Raw genomic sequence first — 24836 nt, forward strand, 5'->3', positions numbered from 1 at the left:
ACAATGTCTGGAATAAACTCCGATAGCGCTACTAAATGGCCAGTTGGAAGTGCCTTGGGGCTTAACTACTTGACTATGAGTCTGGGGATACTAAACCACTTTAAACGGTTTAGAAGTCGAGGAATTCAGTCAGTGAGAGACAGCATTATATATTGACAGTGTACTGTCCCTACCATTATTTGAGTCGATGTAGAAAATGTCCCTGGTTGATGACATCACTCTATAGATGACCTTGCCGTTGTCTGCAGAGTCGCGATCGGTGGCCGTCACCGTGACGACGCTGCTGCCGGCAGGGTGGTGTTCGGACACGGTCACCTTGACGCACGGACAAACGTGACAAACATCAATAACATTGTTGTTAGCAGACCCCCTTCACCTGAACACCTCACCATTATGACCTGATATCAGGACTAGATAAGATCTCCCCGCAAAGAGAATGCAATTACGTCTGCTAAGAAAGTCTAACTATTATGCACTACCCTAAAGAATACCAAGTAAGCCATATGCTATTCTGATTCATGTGGCAACACTGCACTCTGTTCAGCTGTTTCTTTAGGAACTAGGTTGCGCAGCTCTTGCATTAATGTTGCTGCTATTTAGGGCCATTATTGTAGCAGAACTATTTACAAATGCGAGTTGAGAGTCGTGTAACTGTGTCTCAATCGTGTGCGTAATCAGATTTGTAAATGTGTAAGATAATCTTTAAATGCGTACTGAGGTTTAATTTGTGAATGTGTACAGGGAGCTGCAAATGTTTACTCAGAATCTGTGTGTGCATAATCAGATTTGAAAGTGTGTACAACATAGATGTGTACACTTTTTTTTACAAATAAGTAAATGCCTACATAGATTTAATGACTGAAAAGTATTTTGCTCCAACGCTGGAAATACAGACAGGTTATCAGTTAATCTTAAGTGGGCCTCTTAATTGGTCTCGTAAGTCTTTGGTCTTAAGTCTTTTAACATATGACTTTTGCTACACTTCTGCTGTGGCAGATATCTGCAAATGCTTGTGGCGATTTGCAAATGTATGTGTTGATGTGTAAATGTGCCTTTCAAGCTATCAAGTCATACAAGCAGTAGACGGAGGCGCTCACATTTGTTTAATAGTTGTGCTACCATTGAGGCCCCCTGTTGCTACTCCCACTGTGTGTGTATTCTTTGATTGTTCTCAGCCTCATGATAAAAGCGTCTGTGAGCTTAATATCAATAATTCAATTGGGTCACGAAATCTTGAATTCCCTCTGCCTGCATTAAGCAACGAAATGCTAGCAATAGACCAAATACACAACACTGTTTTTTACCTGGTACAGGTCCTGGGTGAACAAGGGTGCGTTGTCGTTGACGTCTTCCACCAGCACGGTGAGGTTGGCCTCACTCTGGTGCCTGGAGTCTGAGGTGCGGACCGTCAGGGTGAACCAGCTCCTCTCCTCGTAGTCCAGGGGGGCGGTGAGTGACACGCCCCCACTGTAGCGGCGGATCCCGAAGGCGCCCTGGCAGTCGGCCGCCAGCAGCAGCGTGTAGGACAGGGCCGGCCCTGAGTCCACGTCGTTCCCCGTAACCTGGGTGATCACCGTGCCAACCAGTGTGTCTGTGAACAGCGGGGGAGGAAGAGGCAGGTGAGTGGCCCGAAAGAAGAAGATTCGATTTTTTCTGGTATCTCGGTTGGAACATAAAAGGTACGCATTCAAATGAGTTTTGTTTGAAGTGCGCTCTGAAACCCATTCTGTCATGTAGACGCTATCTTTAAGGCGACAGGAGTTGGGTTAATTGCTCCGACTCTGCAGCAGCATGGCGAGAGTTGGGAGAGGGAGGCGGTTTTTGGTTTTTAAAAAGTTTGACTAGAGCAAGCGATATCCAAATAGTGCATATCGTACCTCGATCAACAGTCATTTTCCCTCGACAGGGCCACACAGTGGTTTTTCCAAAACATATTCGATTTTTGTTTCCTTCGGCCCCAAATAAATAAAGTGTTTCCATGTATGGGAGACTTTGTTTTTGCTGTTCTGCTGCCAAGAAGATAAAGACCCAGGCGGGGACCTTCAGAGGGTTCTGGGGCCTGTGGTGTTGTGTGACCTACCCTCGGCCACTCGCACCTCCCTGGGCAGCGGTATGGTGGGACTGTTGTCGTTGAGGTCGACGATGATGACCGTGAGGGTGGCGGAGCCGGCCAGCCGCGGGGATCCCCTGTCTGTTGCCATGACGACCAGCCTGGAGCCACACACGTCGTCGGTGTTAGTGTCTGTGCAGCCTTTGTTTTGTTTTTCGTTTTTTTTTAATCACCCCGCGATGCAACGTCTTTGATCACGTTTCACCCCTCCCCGCTCAGATTTTTTTTGTTCACGTCAGACGACATCAAGACTGACACATTATTTCCCAGCACAAAACAGCTCAATCCTACCCTTTCACACTGAAACAGGAATGTTTCAGGAGTGTATGGCTGGACAAAAATGTGAGCCAGACACTCCCGTATTCACTCAGCCACCCCACACACCCCAGACAGACACAAACCACAGGAGTCTCACTTTGTGTGCGTCCAGATCTCTCGATCCATGATGGCCGCCGTGGAGACGCTTCCCGTCGCCGGGTCGATCTTAAACAGGCTGCTCATGGAGGACGAGCGGAGGGAATAGCTCACCTGGCCGTTCTGACCCTGGTCCAGGTCGTTCGCAAACACCTGAGGAAGTCACCGCTCCGTGTTAGAAACAACACGCAGGGGAAGAAAAACGGAACACGAAGCAGAGGCCGAGAGCGACATCGGAGAGAGGACTTTTTAAACAGGACTAAATCAACCCTGGCGTGACTGAAGCTGAACACATTCAGACAGAGGAGGATAAGAGTAAACATGGAGCGGGTCCAAGAGACGCTGAGGCTATCCAGCTTTCTGGAGTTTTATTCCACAATTTCACACTTCTGACAGCGCCCAAGCGTTATCCAGGCTTCTCCTTTTCTATTCAGTCATTTAACAGACGCCTTTATCCAATTCCAATTTCAATGCGCTCAGAGTTCTCTGTGCTCACTGAACGTTGCGCGGTTGGCTGGGTCCCACAGAGAAGCGGTAATTGTCCCCTGCGGGAGACTGCGTTGCCGGCTTCACCTGGATGATGGGGAAGTCGTAGCCCTGCGCCTCGCGGATGTAAGCAACGTAGTTCTGGAGCTGGAAGCGCGGCAGGTTGTCGTTCACGTCCTGTATGATCAGGTTGACCGCCATGTAGGAGCTGGACGACGCCGTCTCGGCCTTCACCACGAGGCGGAGTCTCGGGGTCTCCTCAAAGTCCAGCACCTCTGAGTTCTGGACCCAGATTTCGCCTGATGAAAAATATTAATTTTTAGACCTTTTAGCAGACTATTTTGATGCAAAGAGACCCGAGTTCAGAACAACTACACCATCCTGGAATACTATTATTGTGTTTTTGGCTGAAACACGGTAACCTATGGTGAATACAGAGACAGGTCAGTAAGGAGCAGATAGAGATAAGATAGTGGTTACAGAAGCAGGTCATTAATGAGCAGGTAGGGGTTAGGCAGTGAATACAGAGCCAGGTCATTAAGGAGCAGGTAGGGGCTAGAGAGTACAGAGACAGGTCATTAAGGAGAAATTAGGGGAGTACAGAGCCAGGTCATTAAGGCGCAGGTAGGGATTAGACTGTGTTTTGATGGTAAGGTATTTCTGCTTACCAGAGGTGGGGTTGATGCCAAAAAACTGCATCTTGTTACCGCTGAAGAGGCTGTAGGTTATCCCCATACGCGAGCCGTCTGGGTACTGCGCCTGTGTTTGTATTATAGCTGTACCTAAAGTAGTAAGATATACAAACACAGACATTCAATTTCAACGTCTATACTCACTAACTCACATCTTTAGCCAATACCCCCCCCTCATTACACAAAAACATGTGTATTGTATAGTACTACTATAACTGTTTGCAAAACCACACACAACCACAAAGATAAATAAAGAAAATTAGTAACCTTGTGTTTCCGTATTTCCTATGACCGCTCTGTCCGGTTGTCTTTTTTAAACCAGGCTGTGCAATACTAGCAATTAGCTACCTCAATCATGACTGCATGCTTTGACTGTCCCCAGCCTCACTTGTGCATCGCTTTAAAACAAAAGGGTCTGCTACACGACGAGACGTACGTGCACCGCCAAAGTCACACGACCACAAACCTTTGACGGCGTTCTCCTGCACGCTGACGTCCCGCGCGTTGCGCGGGAAGCGGATACCCCGATAGCTCTGCTCGCGGATGTAGACGATGACCACCCCAAGGGAGGACTGGGACGGGGAGCCCTGGTCCATGGCCTCCACGATGAGGGTCCGCTGGCTCTGGGTGAGGGCCTGCAGCCTCTCCGTGGCCTGGATGTCCCCCGTCAGGGAGTTGATGCTGAAGCCGCGCACGGGGCTGGCGAAGCGGTAGAACACCGAGCCGTTGGCCCCGAAGTCCTTGTCCTCCGCCCGCATGGTGGCCAGCACGCGGTGGCTGGTCCCGGCCGTGGCCGACACGTTGATCACCAGGGGGTCCTGGACGAAGAAGGGGGCGTTGTCGTTGACGTCCTGGATGTAGACGGTGACGTGGGCGCTGGCGTTGAGCGGGTTGGACGGCGAGGAGTCGGCGGCGTGCACGTCGAAGTTGTACGCGCCCGTCTTCTCGCGGTCGAGCGGCGCCGCCGTGATGACTCGTCCGGTGTTCTGGTCGACGATGAACATGCCCTGGGAGCCGCCGCTCAGGAAGTACACCACCTGGCCGTTGGCGCCCGTGTCCAGGTCGCCGGCCTTCACCTCCAGTACGAAGGAGCCCACCTGGACGTCCTCCGACACGTCGGCGGTGTAGCTGGCGCTCTGGAAGCGCGGGGCGTGGTCGTTGACGTCCAGGACGCTCACCTCCACGGTGACGGTGCCGCTGAGGGAGGGGCGGCCCTGGTCCTGGGCCACCACCGTCAGGCTGTAGCGGGCCTTCCTCTCCCGGTCCAGGGGCCTGGAGGTGGACAGCTTCCCCGAGCGCCTGTCCAGACGGAAGTCGGACGATGTGTCGCCCACTGCAAAAGAGGTGGGAGAGAAATCATCCATTAGTCAATACATTTATCGATTGTTTTATAATCAATAAATACATATAAATAAACTAAGCTTGTTCATATGTCGACAAACAAAGCTCACTGCAGTGGTATTATATTGGGGATGATAAATAGGATAGAACCACTTTGATTTGCTCCCCTCCCTCTCCTGCTATTTTGTCGTTTATCACCTTCCTATCCCTCACCTGTTAGTTTGTAGTTTATCTCGCCTCTCTCCCCTGTTAGTTTGTAGTTTATCTCGCCTCTCTCACCTGTTAGTTTTTAGTTCATCTCCCCTCTCTCACCTGTTAGTTTGTAGTTTATCTCCCCTCTCTCACCTGTTAGTTTGTAGTTCATCTCCCCTCTCTCACCTGTTAGTTTGTAGTTTATCTCCCCTCTCTCACCTGTTAGTTTTTAGTTCATCTCGCCTCTCTCCCCTGTTAGTTTTTAGTTAATCTCCCCTCTCTCACCTGTTAGTTTGTAGTTTATCTCCCCTCTCTCACCTGTTAGTTTTGTAGTTTATCTCCCCTCTCTCACCTGTTAGTTTGTAGTTCATCTCCCCTCTCTCACCTGTTAGTTTGTAGTTTATCTCCCCTCTCTCACCTGTTAGTTTTGTAGTTTATCTCCCCTCTCTCACCTGTTAGTTTGTAGTTCATCTCCCCTCTCTCACCTGTTAGTTTGTAGTTTATCTCCCCTCTCTCACCTGTTAGTTTTGTAGTTTATCTCCCCTCTCTCACCTGTTAGTTTGTAGTTTATCTCCCCTCTCTCACCTGTTAGTTTGTAGTTTATCTCCCCTCTCTCACCTGTTAGTTTGTAGTTTATTTCCCCTCTCTCACCTGTTAGTTTGTAGTTTATCTCCCCTCTCTCACCAGTTAGTTGTTAGTTGATCTCCCCTCTCTCACCTGTTAGTTTGTAGTTCATCTCCCCTCTCTCACCTGTTAGTTTGTAGTTGATCTCCCCTCTCTCCCCTGTGTCTTGGTCCGTTGCCCTTAGTGTGAAGAGATCAGACGGCTCAGCATTTTCTGGAACCTCGATGCTGTAGTACAGCCGCCCGAACACCGGAGCGTTGTCGTTTTCGTCGGTCACTCGGATCTTGACTGTCGCCTTGGCAACGTTGGGCGGAAGGCCTCCGTCTTTGGCGTACACTGTAAGACGGGAACGACAGCAGATAGCAAGCTTAATATCTTCATCACTGATGTAGCGCAGCAAAGTAATGTTTAACATTTGGTCATTTCGCAGCTTTTATCCAAAGTAGCTTACAGGTGTTCAAACTATGTACCCTTTGGCTTGGACTCAAACACCCTGCCCCCCCTAAGGTGTTTGAAGAGGCAGTGAGGTGTGTGAGGGTCATACCTGTCAGCGTGTAGTACTCCTGGGTCTCTCTGTCCAGCGCCTTGGCTGTCGTTATGACACCAGTTACCGGGTCAATGTTGAAGCCCTCTCCCGAAATCCTGCCATAGGTCACGTGACCATTGGTCCCTGTGAGGATGATCGCAACGTTAGGGTTCATTAAGAGGGTTTGGATCGCTGGCTATTAAAACTGTGTGAGCATGGGCATTTAAATAACTGTCTTTAAAAAATTGGGGCATGCTAGAAATTAACATTTCTTTAGACATATTTGCGCAAATATGTCTTAATAATTAACATAATTAACAGGGTTATAAAATAACACACCCACTGGGGCTCTGGAACTGTGCGTGTGTGAATAGAGTATTTACATTTCCTTTCCTCCAAACAGTTTTTTGTTCCTGGTTTTGTTGTGCGTGTTGTTTAGCCGCGTCAGCAGTCGCTGGGCTCAATCAGGTGTCTGGCTTCCAGCTTGCGTGCTAATACAGAGCTCCACTTGGCAAGCTCACCTGTTTGTTTGGCTAATTATGCTTGGAGAGAGACTTTATACGTGGCTTGACTAAGGCCAGGAGAATGTCGTCCCCCCACCCCCCCCTCACCACCCTGTCCTCCACCACTACCACCACCGATTCCTCTGTACTGTTCAATTAAAAGCGCTAACACGAGCCATGTGTACAGGCCTTCAGCACATGTGACGTAGGTGGTATCGACAGAGCGCTAAGGGCTCGGGCTCTCTTGGGTGGTAAGGGAGGAGGGGTTTGGTGTGGGGTTTGGGGGTGGGGGGGGGGGGGGGGGGGGGGTGGGTGGAGAGTGTGACTCAGACTCGAGTCAGACTTTGAAGATCAATAAAGTTTGGTCAATAAAGTTGCAGAGACCAGCAGATACGGACCACCACATTGCTTATATGCTCTCATCTGCTGTTTGCAACATCAAAAGCGAACAAACCAAAAAATCTATCCGTGAGAATTTTTTCTCATAACGTTAAAATAGATACACATCTTGGACATATTTACAACTCAATATTTTATTGCAGAAAGGAATATCCCATTCTGCTAGCATTCTGCGAGACTGAATCTGAATCACTAATTTGGGATTTAGTACATTTCTATCACAAATCCGTTTTTCTATTACTGGTACAATGAATGTCGATACTTTCTATGGGGTTGTCAAACAGCAATGGCATTAGCCAACTGTTAGCCCTTACTATCCTTCTCTCATCTCCTCTTTCACCTCCTTCTCTCTCTCCTCCTCTCATTTCTCCCCATCCACTCCTCCCCCTCTAGTCTCCTCCTCTCTCTCGCCTCCTCTCATCTCCCCTCATCCCCTCTTCCTATCCTCTCTCCCGCTCCTCTCCTCCTGCCCTCCTCTCCTGGCGGAGGTTTATTAATCGACACTCTGAACCGTCATTAACAGTCAAAGGTAAAGTATGGGTGAATTAAGTGATGATCATCAGGACGACTCAGGCCTGGGACCGGACTCACCTTGGTCTAGGTCTACGGCGGAGACCTCCAGGACGCTGAACCCCTGGGGGCGGTTCTCAGGGATCTCAGCCTCATACTGGACCTCCTCGAACTGGGGGACCTCGTCGTTGACGTCGATCACGTGCACGCAGAGCAGCTGGCTGGACGTGCGCTGAGGCGTCCCGTGATCCTTAGCGACCACCGTGAGGTTGAAGGTTTCCTCCTCCTCGCGGTCCAGAGGCTTGAAGATGGACAAGGAGCCTGCAGGAGACACCAGCGTTGGGTTGTTTAGTCTCTTCAGTGTGTACTTATTCAGCGGATTGGAAGCGCTTACGTCATGTGTTTATGATTCCTTGCCCCTGTTTGGATTTTGTTGTGACCGTGTTGTATGGGGCCTTTCGTAAAGGAATCTCTACTCTACTTCAACTGGTTGTTAAAGGTCGAAAAAAAGAAAATAGTTTGTTGTTTAGTCGAATCTCCTAGCTGATTGTTGATGTGTCCCTGAGCAAGACACTTAACCCTAACTGCTCCTGGCGAGCTGGCTGTCGCCTTGCATGGTTGACTCTGCCGTCGGTGTGTCAATGTGTGCATTAACCGATGTAAGTCGCTTTGGATAAAAGCGTCTGCTAAATGCCCTAATTGTAATTGTAATTGTACATTGATTTCAGACTAGGGATTCAGGTTAGGGATTTGCATCTCTGAGGGTAGGTTGCATAAATTGGGCATCAAACCCAGTTCCTTTGAGAGGCTGGGTGTCAACCGTCAACACCATGTCACTATCTACTCCCCCCCTGAGGAGGCATTGTCTTTGTGCATTGTCTTTCAGTATTGATTTTGGAAAATACAGAGAAAACGATGGAAGCACTTATCCGAGGCACTTACCAGACCCAGACACTGCGTGCATTTAATCCTCAGTGTGAAAATGTGTCGTGTGAAGGCTGAATCAACGCTAACCAGCCGGTCCCGCCCACCTGCGTGAACCACCGCCGCCGCCACTGCAGTAAAAGCCCCGACGTACCTGCGTTGTGCTACCACCTCCGCAGTAAAAGCCCCGACGTACCTGCGTTGTGCTACCACCTCCGCAGTAAAAGCGCACAAACCGGCCTGGCCGCACTTTATGAGTTTTTCCATTGGAGAGCGCGCCCCAGCCATGAAGGGAAAACAGTAAACACACATTGGAGACACGCAAACGCCGGGCCTCCCGTGCCCGGGAGAAATTAGGGGCACCCTCCATTTTTCATTAAGCTGTCCTATGAGGTTTAGAACTTGCATTGATTCAATTTCAATTTCATGCCCGGCCTAGAATGAGTTGCAACTCACGAGGATCCAAGAGAGAGACGGAGCGGTAGAGGAAAGAGAGAGAGAGGGAGGGAGAGAGGTAGTGATTAAGTGAGAGAGGTGGTGAGAGGGTGGTAGCGAGAGTGAAAGAGAGGGAGAGGGGGGCACTGTGGCTGTATTTTGTTTTCGTTTCACCGATCTCGTGTCTTCGCTTGTATCTCTGAGATAACTCTGCTCTAAGCCTTTAATCTGTTTCATGTTACGGGACGGAATATTTCTCCCCCTGAAGTTGGACTCCTCCGTGAGCCGGCCTTAAAGCCCAGGTCTCTGATAACATGTGGAGAGGAGTAGAGAGACACATGGCGATAAAAGGGGGTGGCGGTGGGGCCGGGGGGTGGGGAAGGTAGGGCGCTCTTATTGTGGAGAGAGGGGAGAGAGGGGCTCTTATTCTGGATGTTTCCAATTCCTTGGTCTTTGTGCCTGGCTGTGGATCCCAGGGTTTAACTGAGGTGAACGCAGCAGAGCTCAGAGCTGTGACGATGGGCTCCCCACCCGACCTCCGTCGTACGGGCAGACGCTTGATGTTTTATCGACTTTAAAGACTACACTTGAAGTTTGCCATCCTAGTTTTTTTTAAATGATTCACCCCCTGCCCCCACAATTAAATATTCATAAAAAAAATCTGACATTGAATAGTGGAAGTTCATAGTTTGGACTACCCAGTAAGTTCAAAGTCGGCATTTATTCATATCTCTTTTTTCAGAGTGTGTTCATTGCTTCTGTAACGTACTTTTAAGTTCCATGTAAAACAGGATATTAAGGCGTCACATCAGGGATGTGATATGATCTTTGAACTTTGATTGGAAAATGTAATTACACCTCTTTCTCCATTTAACGCAGAGCACGGCCGCATAATTACGGATTAGAAGATAATAGAAGCAGAGTGATGTCACCAACAAGCCGAAGACTAGAATCCAAACGTTTCACCCAAAACCTTCCCATTTAAAGCTAGCTGCTATTTATCTCTTATTATTTATTTTCTAACACTAGCCACTAACGCTAAATACTATTGGTAGCCACCAACGTTAGCCACTGACAAAATATGCTAACGGCAGATGCTTCTAGCTGCTAACGGTGGCAGCTTATGTTAGATGCTAAGGGTAGCTGCTTACCCTTCTATTTTTTGGTGAACATGCTTTGATGCTAAGCTAATGAGGAGATAGTGAAATATCCGTGAGCCCATAGTGAGTTCCTCAGAGCAGGTGCACCAAGAGGGGAGGGGGGAGAGACAAGTGACACCCATGAGGGACTCTGACCTGTCCCTTGAGGATAGGGGGGTGAGTTTGGGAAGGATGGGAGGGAATGGGAAGGGGGGTGGACGCAGTGTTTATGGTGGCATGGGCAGGTTGGAGGATGGGCTAGGATGAAGGGGGGAGAGGAGGGGGGAGGAGGGGGGAGGGCAGGAGGTGGAGGGGTAGCAGGAGGGTGGAAAGAGGGGTGAGGAGTGTGTGGGGGGGGGGGGGGCGGGGGAGTATATCCAGAGTCGACACGTGTCTTGACACCACAATAAAAGCTCCCAGGACCACAGGGTCAGAGTTCAACCCTAAGTGACCCGTGCTTCCATATAAACACCCATACACACGCGCACACACACACACACACACACACACACACACACACACACACACACACACACACACACACACACACACACACACACACACACACACACACACACACACACACACACACACACGTGTACATATAGAACCACAAGGTACATTTGGGAATATACATACACACATTCATACAGATCAAGACACATTGGTCGCTTACACACACCTACACATTTGTGTGTATACACACACACACACATGCGTAACTGATCCTTCCACTAATGGTTACCAGAAGCTTGAAAGGTTCTTTGGTCTTTCATGGGAATAGACCCACACTAACACATTATGATGGGTTAGGGGTGTGTGTGTGTGTGTGTGTGTGTGTGTGTGTGTGTGTGTGTGTGTGTGTGTGTGTGTGTGTGTGTGTGTGTGTGTGTGTAAATGCAGGTTTTTATTCCCCTGTGCCTGTTTGGACTTCAACTGTGAGAAATAAGTCATGAAAGGTGAAGCAAGAGTCGACCTCAAAAATAGGACTAGTGTTACAGCACTGTGTGTGTGTGCATTAGGGGTGTGTGTGTGTGTGTGTGTGTGTGTGTGTGTGTGTGTGTGTGTGTGTGTGTGTGTGTGTGTGTGTGTGTGTGTGTGTCGTAGCAGGGGCTTATGTTTTTAATCAAGTGGAACAAGGTCTATTGGTTAGCATCCTTTATATCCTTCATGCACTCACAGCTCTCCACGTACACTTGCATTAATAGCTCTCCACATGCCCCCTCCCTCCCCACTACTAGTCAAGTCCTTTTTATTAGCACAGCCCTAAATCACAGTTCCAGTCTCAAACGGCTTCATTACAACAGCCCCTAACCCTGAGCCTTGTGAAGTACTTCAAACTCCTCAAATCCAGAGGGAAGCAACCCTGAGAAGGACCCCAGAGCAGGGATCCCTCCCTCCGAGGGAGGGTCGGGAGGTCGACTGATGCATCACAGACATACGATGGTGGTGTGAACGAGCTCGGCAGCGGTAACCGGTAGTTACCTGTGTTGGGGTTGAGGGAGAAGGCGCCCCCGGCGTTGCCCGACTCGATGCTGTAGCTGACGCGTCCGTTCTCCCCCTGGTCCGTGTCCCTCGCCACCACGTACAGCGCCACGAAGCCCACGGGCTGGTCCTCCATCACGCTGACCGCCGCCGGCGAGCTGAACGCCGGCGCGTTGTCGTTCTCGTCCGTCACGAAGAGCCTCGCCGTCACCGAGCCCCGCCGCCGCTGGCCCGCGTCCGGCGCCGAGTCGGTCGCCTGGACGACCAGGATGAGGGAGGCGGTGGCCTCGCGGTCCAGCGCCCGGCCCAGGGAGAGCACGCCCGTGACGGGGTCGAGGAGGAGCAGCCCCGGGACGTCGGGCCACTGCCGCAGGACGGAGTAGCTCAGCTCGCTGTTGGGCCCGCCGCCGTCGCCGTCCGACGCCTGGAAGGTGAAGAGGGAGGAGCCGGCGGCCGCGCCCTCCGAGACCACCACGGTGACCGGGTCCTCGGGGAACTCGGGCGAGTGGTCGTTGCCGTCGGCGACGTCGACGTCCAGCCGCACCAGGGTCCGGCCGCCGGCCCCCGCGGGGTCGGGGTCGTCCACCTCGATCTGCAGCGTGTAGCGCGCGTCGCGCTCGTAGTCCAGCGGCCGCGCCAGGTAGACGTCGCCCGTGTGGCGGTCCACGGCGAAGGTCCCGTCCGGGTCGGAGCCCCCCACCACGGTGTAGGTCAGCTGGCGGGGCGGGTCGCCCCCCTGGAGCCGCACGGACCCCAGGACCGAGCCCGGGGTGGCCCCCTCCACCGAGTTGAAGGTCAGGGAGACGGAGTCGGTGGGGGAGGAGGGTCGGGTCAGACTGAGCACCTGGAGAGAATAAAGAGGCGTGTGTGTGCGTCAGGGCGGGCAGCAAGGCAATACAATGAAGTATGAAACAGAATTAACTGGAATGTACTTAATAAGAACAAAATACTTAATACGAATCTCAATAAGAAATTAATAAATCAATGAATGACAAGGATGAGAATAAAAGATAAAAGGCAACAAAGCATCAGACGGACTACGTGGACACCGTAGTATTCTTTAATCGATTGGGGAACAGCAGCTGATGTGATCAATATGTGCATCTGAATGGGGGCCAGTGATCCGCAGAGGGCTGTGTCTTGTTGTCTTCACACAACAACTAAGAGCAGGGACAGGGCCGGTCGCCATGGAGAATCAACAAACAACAACGTATTGATACTCGCGGCCGCCTCGATCACTCTCCGCAAAGAAGAAAAAACGGACGCAAACAAAATGGCATATCTGTTGATTACATGAACCTGATATATGATGACATCAGGCACATAGCGCCCGGGGGTGAATTCGGTTTTGAATTTCCAAAGCAATAAATAAAAAAACAATCCAATGGAAATCAGCAAAGCGGAAACAGGCTGAGCACAACCCTCACAGGCCCCGGAGAACAAAAAGTCATTCGTAAAAAGTTTTTGTTAGACTCAAGTTACGCGATAACAACTTGGTAAAAGTACTATTAATCAGAACGGGAAGCAGAGAGGTCATTAAATATCCGACGCTGCACACGATGCACTTGATGACCCCGACATGCGACTTCAAACGCGCCCGGCTTCAACTCTCCCGCTCTGGTGTACCAGACAGGAAGTCTATGAGTTACACGGGCGACACGTTCTTCTAATAGAACCGTCGCCTCAGAGACAAAATCAAAGGCCCGACTTGAAGTTAGACAAGAGAGACACAGAGAGAGAGGAGCTTAAGAGCGCTGTAAAGTAAAAGAGGGAGAGAGAGAGTGAAAGAGAGAGAGGGGGAGAGAGAGAGAGAGAGAGAGAGAGAGAGAGAGAGAGAGAGAGGGGGAGAGAGAGAGAGAGAGAGGGGGAGAGAAAGAGAGACTGAGAGAGTTTAAACACCTGTGAGAGTGAGTGACAGAGGGAGGGAATGAGTGTTGACTTAATTTTCAGCAGCCTTAGAGACTAATAATTATCTGAGCTTACTTCCTTCATCCTTACAAGATTATATAACATAAACAGTTGGCCCACATTTCAAAATAAGTCATTATTCATGTCAAAAGAAAAACTGAACTTTAAATGACATCCCACGTCACACATGATGGGGGACGCGGGGTTCCACAGTATATTAGCCTCAGCCCTTCGCTGTATGGACACGGATTAGGATAAAATGATGAACACTGGAACAGTTTTGATCTGGCTGACGTTGGCGTTTAGGCAGTTCATTAATTTACTAATTAATATCTACAATCGTCAGCGTCTACCTGACCAGAACGAGGGAGTGGGAAAACTGAGGGAAAACGTGCTACGATGGAGTGGAATTTATGTCCGTTGTTTACGACTGAGCTCTGCCTTGCTGGCAGCTGGCCAACCTCCCCCCCCTCTTATATTAAATATTAACTTCAATGCTGTGTTTGAGCCACACAACCCCGACATCTTATTGGAAAAGGGGGGGGTAAGGGGGTAGGGGGGGGGGGCTACTGTGTTAGGAAGCATTGAAGTCTCCTGGCGGCCGACTCTTGATCAGCCAGCGTACAGCTGGACCTCGTCAGGAGCCGACCGGGAGCGCTTGGTTCGCCCCCGTGCCTCCGCTCGCATGTCCCAGGAGGGGTGGGGGAGGGGGAGGAGGGGGGGGAGGGACACGTGATGACTAGACGCAAGGGCTGATGAAGGACGAGCTTGTCGAGGGATGAGACGCATGTGTTGGGGGTGGGCCGAGAAGGAGGAGGAGGAGGAGGAGGGGGAGGAGGATGAGGAGGAGGGGGAGGGGGGGAGGAGGAGGAGGAGAAGGAGGGGAGGGGAGGGGGAGGAGGAGGAGGAGGAGGAGGAGAAGGAGGAGGAGGGGAGGCGGAGGAGGGGGAGGAGGAGAGGAGGAGGAGGAGGAGGAGGAGGAGGAGGAGATAGCTTGTAATGAAAGATGTATTTGTGGGAGCTGTGGAGGACAGTGGAAGCGAGTAGGTGCAGGAGAACTCCTTAGGGTCCGAGTGCTGCGGGAGAGGTTGTGGTGGTCACCTGTATCTGGAGGGAGCAGGAGGAGCTCCTTGGGGGGAGGCCTCTATCGGTCGCCGTCACCACCAGGCTGTACTCCCCCCTCTCTGATTGGCTGAGAGGAGAGGAGGAGCGCAGGTCGCCGGTGCTGGGGTCCAAGGTGAAGCGCTCGGCCCTGGGCCCTGGGGGGTCAAAAGGTCAGAGGTGAAGGGGTCATCTAGAAATCACTCAATTGTTCCCTCAGTCCCTGTATAGCCCCTATATCGTACACTAACTATGATCCGTAAATCCACTGTCTTGATGTTTATTGGTTGCATAGGCTAGTTGACACGTGTTGGCCTTCTCCCTGGGCCAGCTCATTTGCATAAATAACCAGTGATTGCCTCTATAAAATGAATCAGACGACAATGAAGACCACTATGTATTGTGTGAAGTGCATTATGGGTATTAAAAAGAGCACTATATGGGCACAAGTACCGGTAGATTCAATTCAAACAACGTTGTTTTGCTGTAATACTGTTGTGGTATTTAGGGAGCACTATGAATTGTCAGATATCTACTGTGGCCGTTACAGAAATGCTGAATTAATGACTAAACGTGGTTCTGATTGTTATGGCTACTCGGCAATCTGTCCAGTTGTTGTTTTTTTAAACTAGATCGGCCTTTTAACTTTTTGCAGCTCTTCCGGTTTTTGCATGTTTTGGTGGGCTCAGCCTCACGTGTACGTGCGTTTGGATGGAAACAGCTGCTTGGTTTCAGTGTGAGTGAAACCCCCAAGGGGAAAACGGTCTTTGATTTAAATTTTTAATGTGGAGCGTTTTTGAAAAGCCACCGCAGCACAAAAGATACACACAGGCCGTGTGTTTATGTACACTCCTCTCTCCCTCACACCATATGACCACACTCCTCTCACTAAAACCATATAACCACACACCTCTCTCTCTCTCCCTCACACCATATAACCACACACCTCTCTCTCTCTCTCTCTCACACACCATATAACCACCTCTCTCTCTCTCTCTCTCTCTCTCTCTCTCTCTCTCTCTCTCTCTCTCTCTCTCTCTCTCTCTCTCTCTCTCTCTCTCTCTCTCTCTCTCTCTCTCTCTCTCTCTCTCTCTCTCTCTCTCTCTCTCTCTCTCTCTCTCACACCATATAACCACACACACCTCTCTCCCTCACACATACGACCACACTCCTCTCTAGCTCCGATGTTGGGGGTAGCGTTGCGTGACGCGTCGGGTGCGGCGTTTGCCTGCAGCGTAGCGCAGCGCACCACAGAGTTGCGTCTACCTGAGAGGGCGTAGGTGACGGAGCCGTTCTCCCCCTCGTCGGGGTCCTTGGCGTGGACCGTTCCGATCAGGAACCCCGGGGCCTGTCCCTCCATGACCTGCAGGGGGAGAGAGGAGAGAACACCGTGACCACACCACACCGGGCGGGGGGGGGGATAAGCGGTGTTAACCTACGTCACCTTGGTAACCACTGTAAACCAGGTACCCTGACAGGGGTAATCTGGATAACTTTAGTAGCCCGTGTGGTGTTTTGTTATGGCGACTGCCCGTTGCTGCGTCGCCACTGCTCCAGGCGTATAATCACACCAAACTTTGTTTCCCCTTTAATCTGACGGTTTAAGAAACGGTGGAAAGTTTGATTCTACACTCCACCGCTGACATAAACGACCGTAGGCTGCTACCGCCACAGCGTCGTGACCGCCGCCGCCGCCGCCGCCGCGAGCGACGGGGTTTGGTGTCGGGTTCGTCCTGACCTGCATGGCGAGGATCTTCCCGGGCGTGTGGGGGCTGAAGGCGGGGGCGTTGTCGTTGTCGTCCTGGACGGTGATGAAGGCCGTGCCGGTGGAGCTCCTGGGGGGGGATCCGCCGTCCTGCACCGACAGCAGCAGCTGGTGGCTGGACTGGTGCTCGCGGTCCAGGGCCTCCCTGGTGCTGATCTCCCCTGGAGGGGGGGGGGAGGAGAGGGGAGTCAGAGGAGGGTGTGAGGAGGGTGAGGAGGAGGAGGAGGAGGAGGAGGAGGAGGAGGGTGAGGAAGAGGAGGAGGGGGAGGAGGAGGAGGAGGAGGGTGAGGAGGAGGAGGAGGAGGGTGAGGAGGAGGAGGAGGAGGAGGGTGAGGAGGAGGAGGAGGAGGGTGAGGAGGGTGAGGAGGGTGAGGAGGAGGAGGAGGAGGAGGAGGAGGGTGAGGAAGAGGAGGAGGAGGGTGAGGAGGGTGAGGAGGGTGAGGAGGAGGAGGAGGAGGAGGAGGAGGAGGAGGAGGTAGAGGAGGTGGATGAGGAAGAGGAGGAGGAAAAGGAGGAGGAAGAGGAGGAGAGGAGGGGGAGGAAGGGGGATGAGGAGGAGGAAGAGGAGGGTGAGAAGGAGGTGGAGGAGGAAGAGGTTTAAGAGGAGGAGGAAAAGGAGGAGGAAGAGGATGAGAGGAGGGGGAGGAGGAGGAGGAGGAAGAGGAGGAGAGGAGGGGGAGGAGGAGGATGTGGTGGTGGTGATTGGGGAGATGAAAAGTAGGAGGGTAATTGGTTTGAAGAAGCGGAAGAGGAAGATGTTGGGGTAAGAAGAAGAAGAGTAGGGACACGATGAGGAAGAGGATCTGAGGATGAGGAGGCCCCACAGGAAGTCTCAAAAGCACCTGAATATTAATGAGAGATTAAAGACTCAGAAAGCTTTGATCATTCTCACACATACACAAACCCACACACACACGCACACGCACACACACACACACACACACACACACACACACACACACAAATTCACATGCATGCAAATACACACTGGGTGGTTTTGACAGCTGATTATGCACCAGTGCCTGTGTCTGTGTGACAGCCAACCAATCCCAGCCCGGCTCACATCTCCTCCATCATCTCATTCACAATGGAAGAGGGCATCATTCACTACCCTGAATGCATGTCCTGATTACTGATTAGCTAATGGGCCTTTTGTGACCAGGACTGGGAAACGGAAACAAACGGTTTGTGGCTGAACAAAGAGGTCACAGACAACTCAGACACTCATGTGGCTGCGCGTGTTACTATGGCAACATGAGGGGACCTCGTCGCATGGGGATGCAGCTCAGCGTAGGATTTATCAACATTGAGCAGTGCAACGGCTCTATGCAACGGCTCTCCTTGAACCCGGACATCAGCACAATATAAGCACTGTGGCACCTCAAGGTTCTTCTGTTCTTCGTCTTATAAGCGAATCCGTTTGAATGGGCTCTAGGAGACTTGGACAGGTTAACGGTAGAGGGACTGACGTGGACTCACTCACATCTTATCATGTCATATCTACGTCACACCTGAGAGCTTTCCGAAAACCGGCCTCACCTGCCTCTGCCGGAGCACTTAACAATCCACCCAATCCCAACACATTAAATCCTCTAGGACATTTTTTTCCTTCGTGAATTTGATTTAGTGTGCTCACTAAATAATGGCTTGGAGAGGCTAATGGAATGCTAGCAAAAAAAACACTTTTAATTTGAAGTGCGAGATAGGTCGTTGCACCTCAAGTTGAATTATGCTGCCTTGTCAACACCCAGTTTGGTCGAGTGCCTACAGTACATTTTAAGTACGTTAATTCAGGGTCAGATGTGTTCCTCGTAATCGCTGCAAATGTCAGAAATATATTTCGGAATGAGCGAATGAGCCGATATCACATGGTCTCATTCTCAATTTCCTTGACATTATTCAGTTATTCCGTTACTCGGTTATAACTTTGTGCGTGTTTATCTATTTCTAAATATTTGCTTATTTTTGTGCTGCCTGTTGCAATCCGTGCAGGCTATTGCGGCTGTGGGGATAATAAAGAGCTCTCTACTCTACCCTCCGGGTAATTGCGCCGTCACACAAAAATAAGTGAACATCCCCACCTGGGCTTAGCCAATCATCAGCTTAAGCGGCTTAATTGAACCCCTTCGACCTTGTCCTCCCCTACGGGACCCCCGCAAGCAAGCTGCCCGCCCGGCCCGCCACGCGCTCACCTGTCTGGGGGTTGATCTGGAAGTGGCGGTCGGCTTGCAGGAAGCGGTAGGTGAGCCGCGCGTTTTGGCCGCTGTCCTGGTCGGTGGCGGCCACGCGCCCGAAGCCCGTGCCCGCCGGTAGGTTCTCCTTCACCGCCAGGAACACGCGCTCCTGCGTCAGCCGCGGCGCGTTGTCGTTCTCGTCCGTGACCGCCACGCGCACGGTGGCACTGCCCGTCTTCTTCAGCTGCCCGTGCCCGGCGCTGGCGAGCACCGTCAGGAGGTACATGTCCTTGGCCTCGCGGTCCAGGGAGCTCCGCACAAACAGCCAGCCGCTGTCCGGCGCCACGCCGAAGCCTGCCGCGTCGCCGTCCGGCCGGAGGTGGTAGACCGGGGCGCCGGCCGGGGTCGGGCCGGCGTGGGCGGGGGTCTCCCGGTCGAGGGCGCGCACCTGCAGGAAGCGCGTGTTGAGCGGCGTGCCCTCCTTCAGCTCCACGCGGTAGCTGACGGTGTCGAACACGGGGCCCTGGGCGTTCTCCGCCTGCACGTGCACCACCAGCGTGAGCACGGAGCTCCGCTGGGGCACGCCGCCGTCGCGGGCCGTGACCCGCAGGTCGAAGCGGGGCGCGCTCTCGTACGAGAGGCTCCCCGCCAGCCGCACCTCGCCGCTGCCGCGGTCGACGCTGAACATCCTCTGGACGCCGCCGCCGCCGCCGCCGGGGGCGGACAGGTCGAGGTCAAAGGTCAGCTGCCCGTTGACGCCGGAGTCGGCGTCGTCGGCCTGGACGCGGTACACCACCGCGCCCATCTCCGTCTGCTCCGGGAGCAGGACCGACTCGGAGGAGGAGGGCAGGAAGAGAGGGGCGTTGTCATTGACGTCGGCCACGGTGACCCGGACGCGGGTCTGGCCGTAGGCGGGAGGGTTGCCGCTGCAGGCCTGGAGCTCCAGGTCCAGGACGGGCTGGGCTTCGTGGTCCAGCGGCAGGCTGGTCCGGAGAGCCCCCGTGTCGGGGTCCACGGAAAAGTAACCGGTGGGGTCCCCGGAACTAATGGTGTACAGGATGTCTTTCGGGGAACCTGCTGAGAGACGGAAACCACAGGGGGGGTTTGAGACAGCCCGCTAGGTACTAAAGCAAATGCCAACTCTATTTTAACGTCCTTTTCACCCCTTTGAAGCTGATTTGGAGTTTTTCCAAGTAGATAAATCTGTAAATGATTGCCGTATACCACTTGAACACGGACTGGAGGATTGATGTGGTTCTGCAGATCTAAGTAGCAGCCAACTGCGAGGTGCCGGGCTGACATGCTCTTGGTGTAGAATATGTGATCGGGTTACTGATAGAATCCATAATCAGATCACTCCCAGCATCACGGTGATGCTGTATGAGTAGGTTGGCAAAGTCGCTTTGTACTTTGAGTATGATGAAGGGTTAGAAGTTTAGAGCTGCGCTTCAACTTAACATGAAATGGTTTGTTGAACACACAAGTCGCTACTGTAAGGGTGCACATGTTTGCATATTAAGTATGTAAATATGTGTGTGCTTCAATTGCAAGGTATGAATGTAAGTTAGTATTATGTAAGTATGAGTGAGAAAAGGGTTTTATGTTAGTATGATAAAGTCTGGTTAATTGGTTGAAATCCTTAAATATAATCTCTGTTCAATTAAATTACTAGTGAAGTATTCCTTAAAGGCTTATATGTAACTCCTCATCCTTGCCCTTCTTTTGGATGCCAGGATCTATGAACATGCTAATATGGCACACCCCTAGAAGCTACTGACTCTCCTCACAACTGATGGAATTTATGTTTTTTGCATCCAAAAGCTGTCTGGAGTAAATCATTCAGAGTTCACTATATAGTATATACATAACTATATACATGGTACAGATCAGTGACTCAAGAACATCATTTTGATCTAGGAAAAAAATGTTTGTCCAGCTGTGATGGCAGCAAAGAGAACATCCTTCACCAAAACATTAACTGATTCTGTGATGGTTCATAAATTATGTCCTCCCAGAAACCGTAGGTTTGCATCCTAAAAATGAACCGCAGTCGGTCGGCGTTAGCTTTTTGCCATTAGCTGAGCTAAACAGCACAAGAGGCAAATTTCTGATAGTTGACTATAGTCAGCGTGGGCTATTCTGCATTTTCAAACGTCTGGGTGAGCAGGTCAGTGAGTCGCCATGGACTGCTAAATCACTGCAACACTTCATCACTCCGACACAGTTGCTGTAAGTATAAGTGTGCGACCAGTAATGTTTTGCATAACTTTGTGTGTGGGCGTGTGCGTGTGTTTGTGCACGTACCCATGTGTGTGTGTGTGGGTCAGTGTGTGTGTAAATCAAAGTCCACCCACCTATTTTGACGCTGGCCTGAACGACGCCCACCAGCACGCCGCGCATCGAGTCTTCGGACACGGTGAAGTGGTACTGACTCTGCTGGAAGACAGGGGGCGCGACCACGCCTGCCACCACACTGATGTTAACCCGCGCGTTGACGGGGGCCACCAGTCCGCCGCCATCTTGCGCCGAGATCGCCATGGTGATGACGGAGTTGGCCTTGCCGTGGAGCGATCGGGACAGGGAGATCACGCCTGCGATATCAACAGCAGAGGTTAATGGACTTTATCTAAAACGTAATAGTCAAACACTGTTTAATAACTTGGACATAATAGGCCTTTATGACAGAGGCCTTTATCACCCAGGGGCGTTATCATCATTTAGTTAATAATGGGTCAGTAGGCATGCCAGTGGCCATGATTAATGTCAGTAGATAAGTGCTGTAGTTGATGCAACATAACAAAGATACATGCTGACTGGTGCAATGCCCAAGGAGGGACTTTGAGTTTGGGTTTGAGTTTGGAGACATCCATTGTCTTTGCAACCCAATGCCTTTTGCAACCAATCCTTACCACATTGTATGTAGTTGTAATCAAGGTGCAATGATCCTAGACTATTGATTTGATGCTTTGAAAAAGAAAAAACGGGAGGAAAAAACATATGGTTGAACCAACCGGTGTCCTTGTTGAGGGTGAAGTAAGGCGAGGCCCCTCCCGGTGCTGTTCGGTACGTCACTCGACCGTTCTCTCCGGTGTCGGGGTCGTAGGCCATCACCCTGACCACCGAGGTCCCAGGTGCACTCTGGGTACTCAAGCTGACGGCGTAGCTCAAAGGGTAGAAGGTGGGCCGGTTGTCGTTGATGTCCACCAGATCCACTTTCACGTACACCACCGAGCTCAAGCCCCCCTGGGGAGGGGAAATACAAAACACAAAGCTCTTTTGTTATGTTTTTTAACCGGCGCACTAAATCACAGCCCGAGAGGCCAGAAACGCACCTGAAAGCGCCGCTCTGAGGACATTAACGGGCGCACATATAAACCAGCGGTGACCCTGTTAACGCAGGGCCTATGACGGGGGCCTCTAAAAATACAGTCCCAGCAGGTTTAGGGGAAAGGATACAGATTAATAGTTTCCCTTAAGTAACGGCACTATGTCAGGGGATGAGAAGGGGTGAGAAGGCCTGTCATGGACACACACACACACACACACACACACACACACACATAACCACACTCAGACACACACACACACAAACACACAAACACATACACAAACTCACACACACACACACACACACACACACATACACAAACTCACACACACACACACACACACACAAACCCCCTCCAGCATGGTCGGTTTCACAGACTCTTTAACTTGAAGAGAAAATACAGAGCAGGCGTTTTATTTGCTCCAGGTGTTACAAAAGCGAGGGGGAGGCGAAAGCCCAACTTGTTAAATATTACGGCTTGACCGGCGAGGCATTTTTCTAAATCTGATGACTTTAACATGGCCGCTGTAATCCCCTCTTTTTTCTCTATAGTGTGTTGTATGATTTGGCCAGGAAGGCGCGGGATGCTTCTATACAGGAAGTAGTACTCGCCATCAGGAATCGTTCAACCCTCTTTTTTAATTTGGCGGCTCGAATCAAAGCCTTGTCACGCTGCTGGCCGCCACTTCGCCGCGGTTAAAGGCTCCCCCGGAGACTCCACTGCACTTATATTGACTTTTTTAATATATTTAATCATTTAGCAGACGCTTTTCCACAATGTGGGGGCCTTAAGGGTTTAGCGCAGCTTGCCCTGGGATGCCTACAGGTTAGGCTGCGGACATTGTAGTTTGAACCAAGGGAGTCAAGTTCTAACGGTTTACGTCCTTCCTACTCTGTTTCCCGGTCTATTTATGATGGCGGTGTGGAAATAGTAGTAGGGTGTCATATATCATCATCATCATGCTCACTTTTCCGCTAGAGGAATGGCCTGAGGGGATGGGTAATTTTCATGTCCTGAATTATGTCACGGATAATTGATCACTTCTGTCAGAACATTCAGCATCAATGACACAGAGCCACAAAGAATCACCGGCATAGCAAAACACCTCGGGAAACCAATGGTGGGATGCTCAACCGAACCGCAGTAAATATCATTTGATCTTACCTTTGATCAAGGAACGAATAACGAATTTTCAATGGAAATAAGATCGAAAATAATTTGGTTGTACCAAGACTGCAAAACTGAATGCATAAAAAAAACCTTGATGAAGAGACCTCATCTCTGGCAACCTTCAAAACTCTCCGCAAAAAACACATCTCTTCAAACTTGACTACTGCCTGTGACAACCCCTTCTTGTTTGACTGCTCGTCTCCATGTTTTTTATTTATTTGTTTTCTAGAAAACTACGCACTACGAACGCACTACCGAAAGATGTCAACACCCAGGATAACCTTGATACACTCAAAGTGCACCTGGGCGAATTCATGGGCAGAATACCCGATCAGCCCCCCACAACTGGCTACAGGACATCAAATCACAACTCCATTGTTAACTGGTTAAACCAGCCGGGTGGCCTTCGAGAGAAGTTGACGACCGAGTAGGATCCTGCTGAACCATTCAATAAGGTTCAATAAGGTAAGGTTCTATGTTCCTGTCCAAATTGTAAAGCATCCTTCAGTCTTGAAAGGCGCAATATAAATCGAATATATTGTATTATTATTATTATTATTATACTCTTAAAACTGACAATTGTTATGAGGCGGATGCTTTATGGCGGCCATGTCCCCGCGCCTTACCCCGTCCACGGCGTTGACGGTGAAGTCGTAGCTGCTCTGCCCGTGCTCCCGGTCCAGGGCCAGGGAGGTGCAGATCTCCCCCGTCTCCTTGTTGACGGAGAACTGTGAGGGGGGTGAGCTGTTGAGGCCGGAGCCCAGGGAGTAGCTGATGGAGCCGAAGGAACCTCCGTCGGCGTCCGACGCCGTCACCTGCGGGAGGGAGAGAAAGGCGATTGGTTAAACCGGGACGTACACAAGATTCTCGGTAATCCAGAATGATCATCTCCTCGTTGAGCAATGAGCAAAGTATAGAAGCATATGCTAACATAAATGCAAATGTTCATGTGTGCAATCATTTAATCTGATGGTTTGAAATTGTTTGATACAACTGATTGTATACATTGCCCATCCATTAAGTTATCTATTTGGACCGATAACCAGATACCAACATAATTCTGGATCTCTTCGGCTTATGCGTAACTGCTCTGTAGTCTAAAGTATCGCGATACTGAAGCAACTGTACTATCTATGGTGAGACATCGACGTAGAAGGTGTTCATGATTGACACATACAAGGTCTCATGAGATGCCACCTTATTGAACTCCCATTGAAAACCTTCGTCATCTCTGGCCTCAATGCAGTTTCTCGTTACTCCTTAGAAACTCATGAATAAAACAGAAATCAATGAATTTGAACTCCAACCGGTGTAGTTCAGAGATTTCCTTGCTCCGTCTAAAACGTTCCACGCTTAAATAAGACATCCCTCCGATCATCCTACAAACTGCCGCATTCACTTCCCTATAAAGCATTTATTTGTGCTGCCTATTCCACTTTCTTTGTGGCCATCAAGAGATTGAGAGGAGGGTAAAGTCGTGAAACCACAATTTCACGAGCAAGCGCTTTATTCAACGCGATCAATTTCCCCCAAATCCTCCATCTGAATTTGTGTATATTTATCCCTGGTTGCCATGGTGAAATGGTATTGAATGATGCAAACCGATCAT

At 50.8% G+C, this 24836-nt stretch overlaps 1 protein-coding gene across 1 annotated transcript in view; it reads right to left on the bottom strand.

Moving 5' to 3' along the window:
* LOC115561067 (protocadherin-16) overlaps nucleotides 1-24391 on the bottom strand; it is a 29478-nt gene extending 5087 nt beyond the window's left edge. The window contains exons 1-19 of the mRNA XM_030380862.1: nucleotides 24371-24391; nucleotides 23854-24042; nucleotides 21740-21971; nucleotides 21083-21319; nucleotides 18747-19805; nucleotides 16528-16715; nucleotides 16056-16152; nucleotides 14790-14947; nucleotides 11781-12624; nucleotides 7879-8118; nucleotides 6404-6529; nucleotides 5986-6195; nucleotides 4169-5035; nucleotides 3679-3792; nucleotides 3098-3309; nucleotides 2526-2677; nucleotides 2081-2211; nucleotides 1305-1591; nucleotides 174-315 (exon numbers count right to left, since the gene is read on the bottom strand). Of these exons, the coding sequence (XP_030236722.1) occupies nucleotides 174-315; nucleotides 1305-1591; nucleotides 2081-2211; nucleotides 2526-2677; nucleotides 3098-3309; nucleotides 3679-3792; nucleotides 4169-5035; nucleotides 5986-6195; nucleotides 6404-6529; nucleotides 7879-8118; nucleotides 11781-12624; nucleotides 14790-14947; nucleotides 16056-16152; nucleotides 16528-16715; nucleotides 18747-19805; nucleotides 21083-21319; nucleotides 21740-21971; nucleotides 23854-24042; nucleotides 24371-24391 (5506 nt within the window). The remainder of the gene's footprint in view (nucleotides 1-173; nucleotides 316-1304; nucleotides 1592-2080; nucleotides 2212-2525; nucleotides 2678-3097; nucleotides 3310-3678; nucleotides 3793-4168; nucleotides 5036-5985; nucleotides 6196-6403; nucleotides 6530-7878; nucleotides 8119-11780; nucleotides 12625-14789; nucleotides 14948-16055; nucleotides 16153-16527; nucleotides 16716-18746; nucleotides 19806-21082; nucleotides 21320-21739; nucleotides 21972-23853; nucleotides 24043-24370) is intronic.
* Between the last annotated feature and the right edge of the window lie 445 nt (nucleotides 24392-24836).

The sequence above is a fragment of the Gadus morhua genome, chromosome 16 (genome assembly GCF_902167405.1).
Source record: "Gadus morhua chromosome 16, gadMor3.0, whole genome shotgun sequence".
Classification (NCBI taxonomy): domain Eukaryota; kingdom Metazoa; phylum Chordata; class Actinopteri; order Gadiformes; family Gadidae; genus Gadus; species Gadus morhua.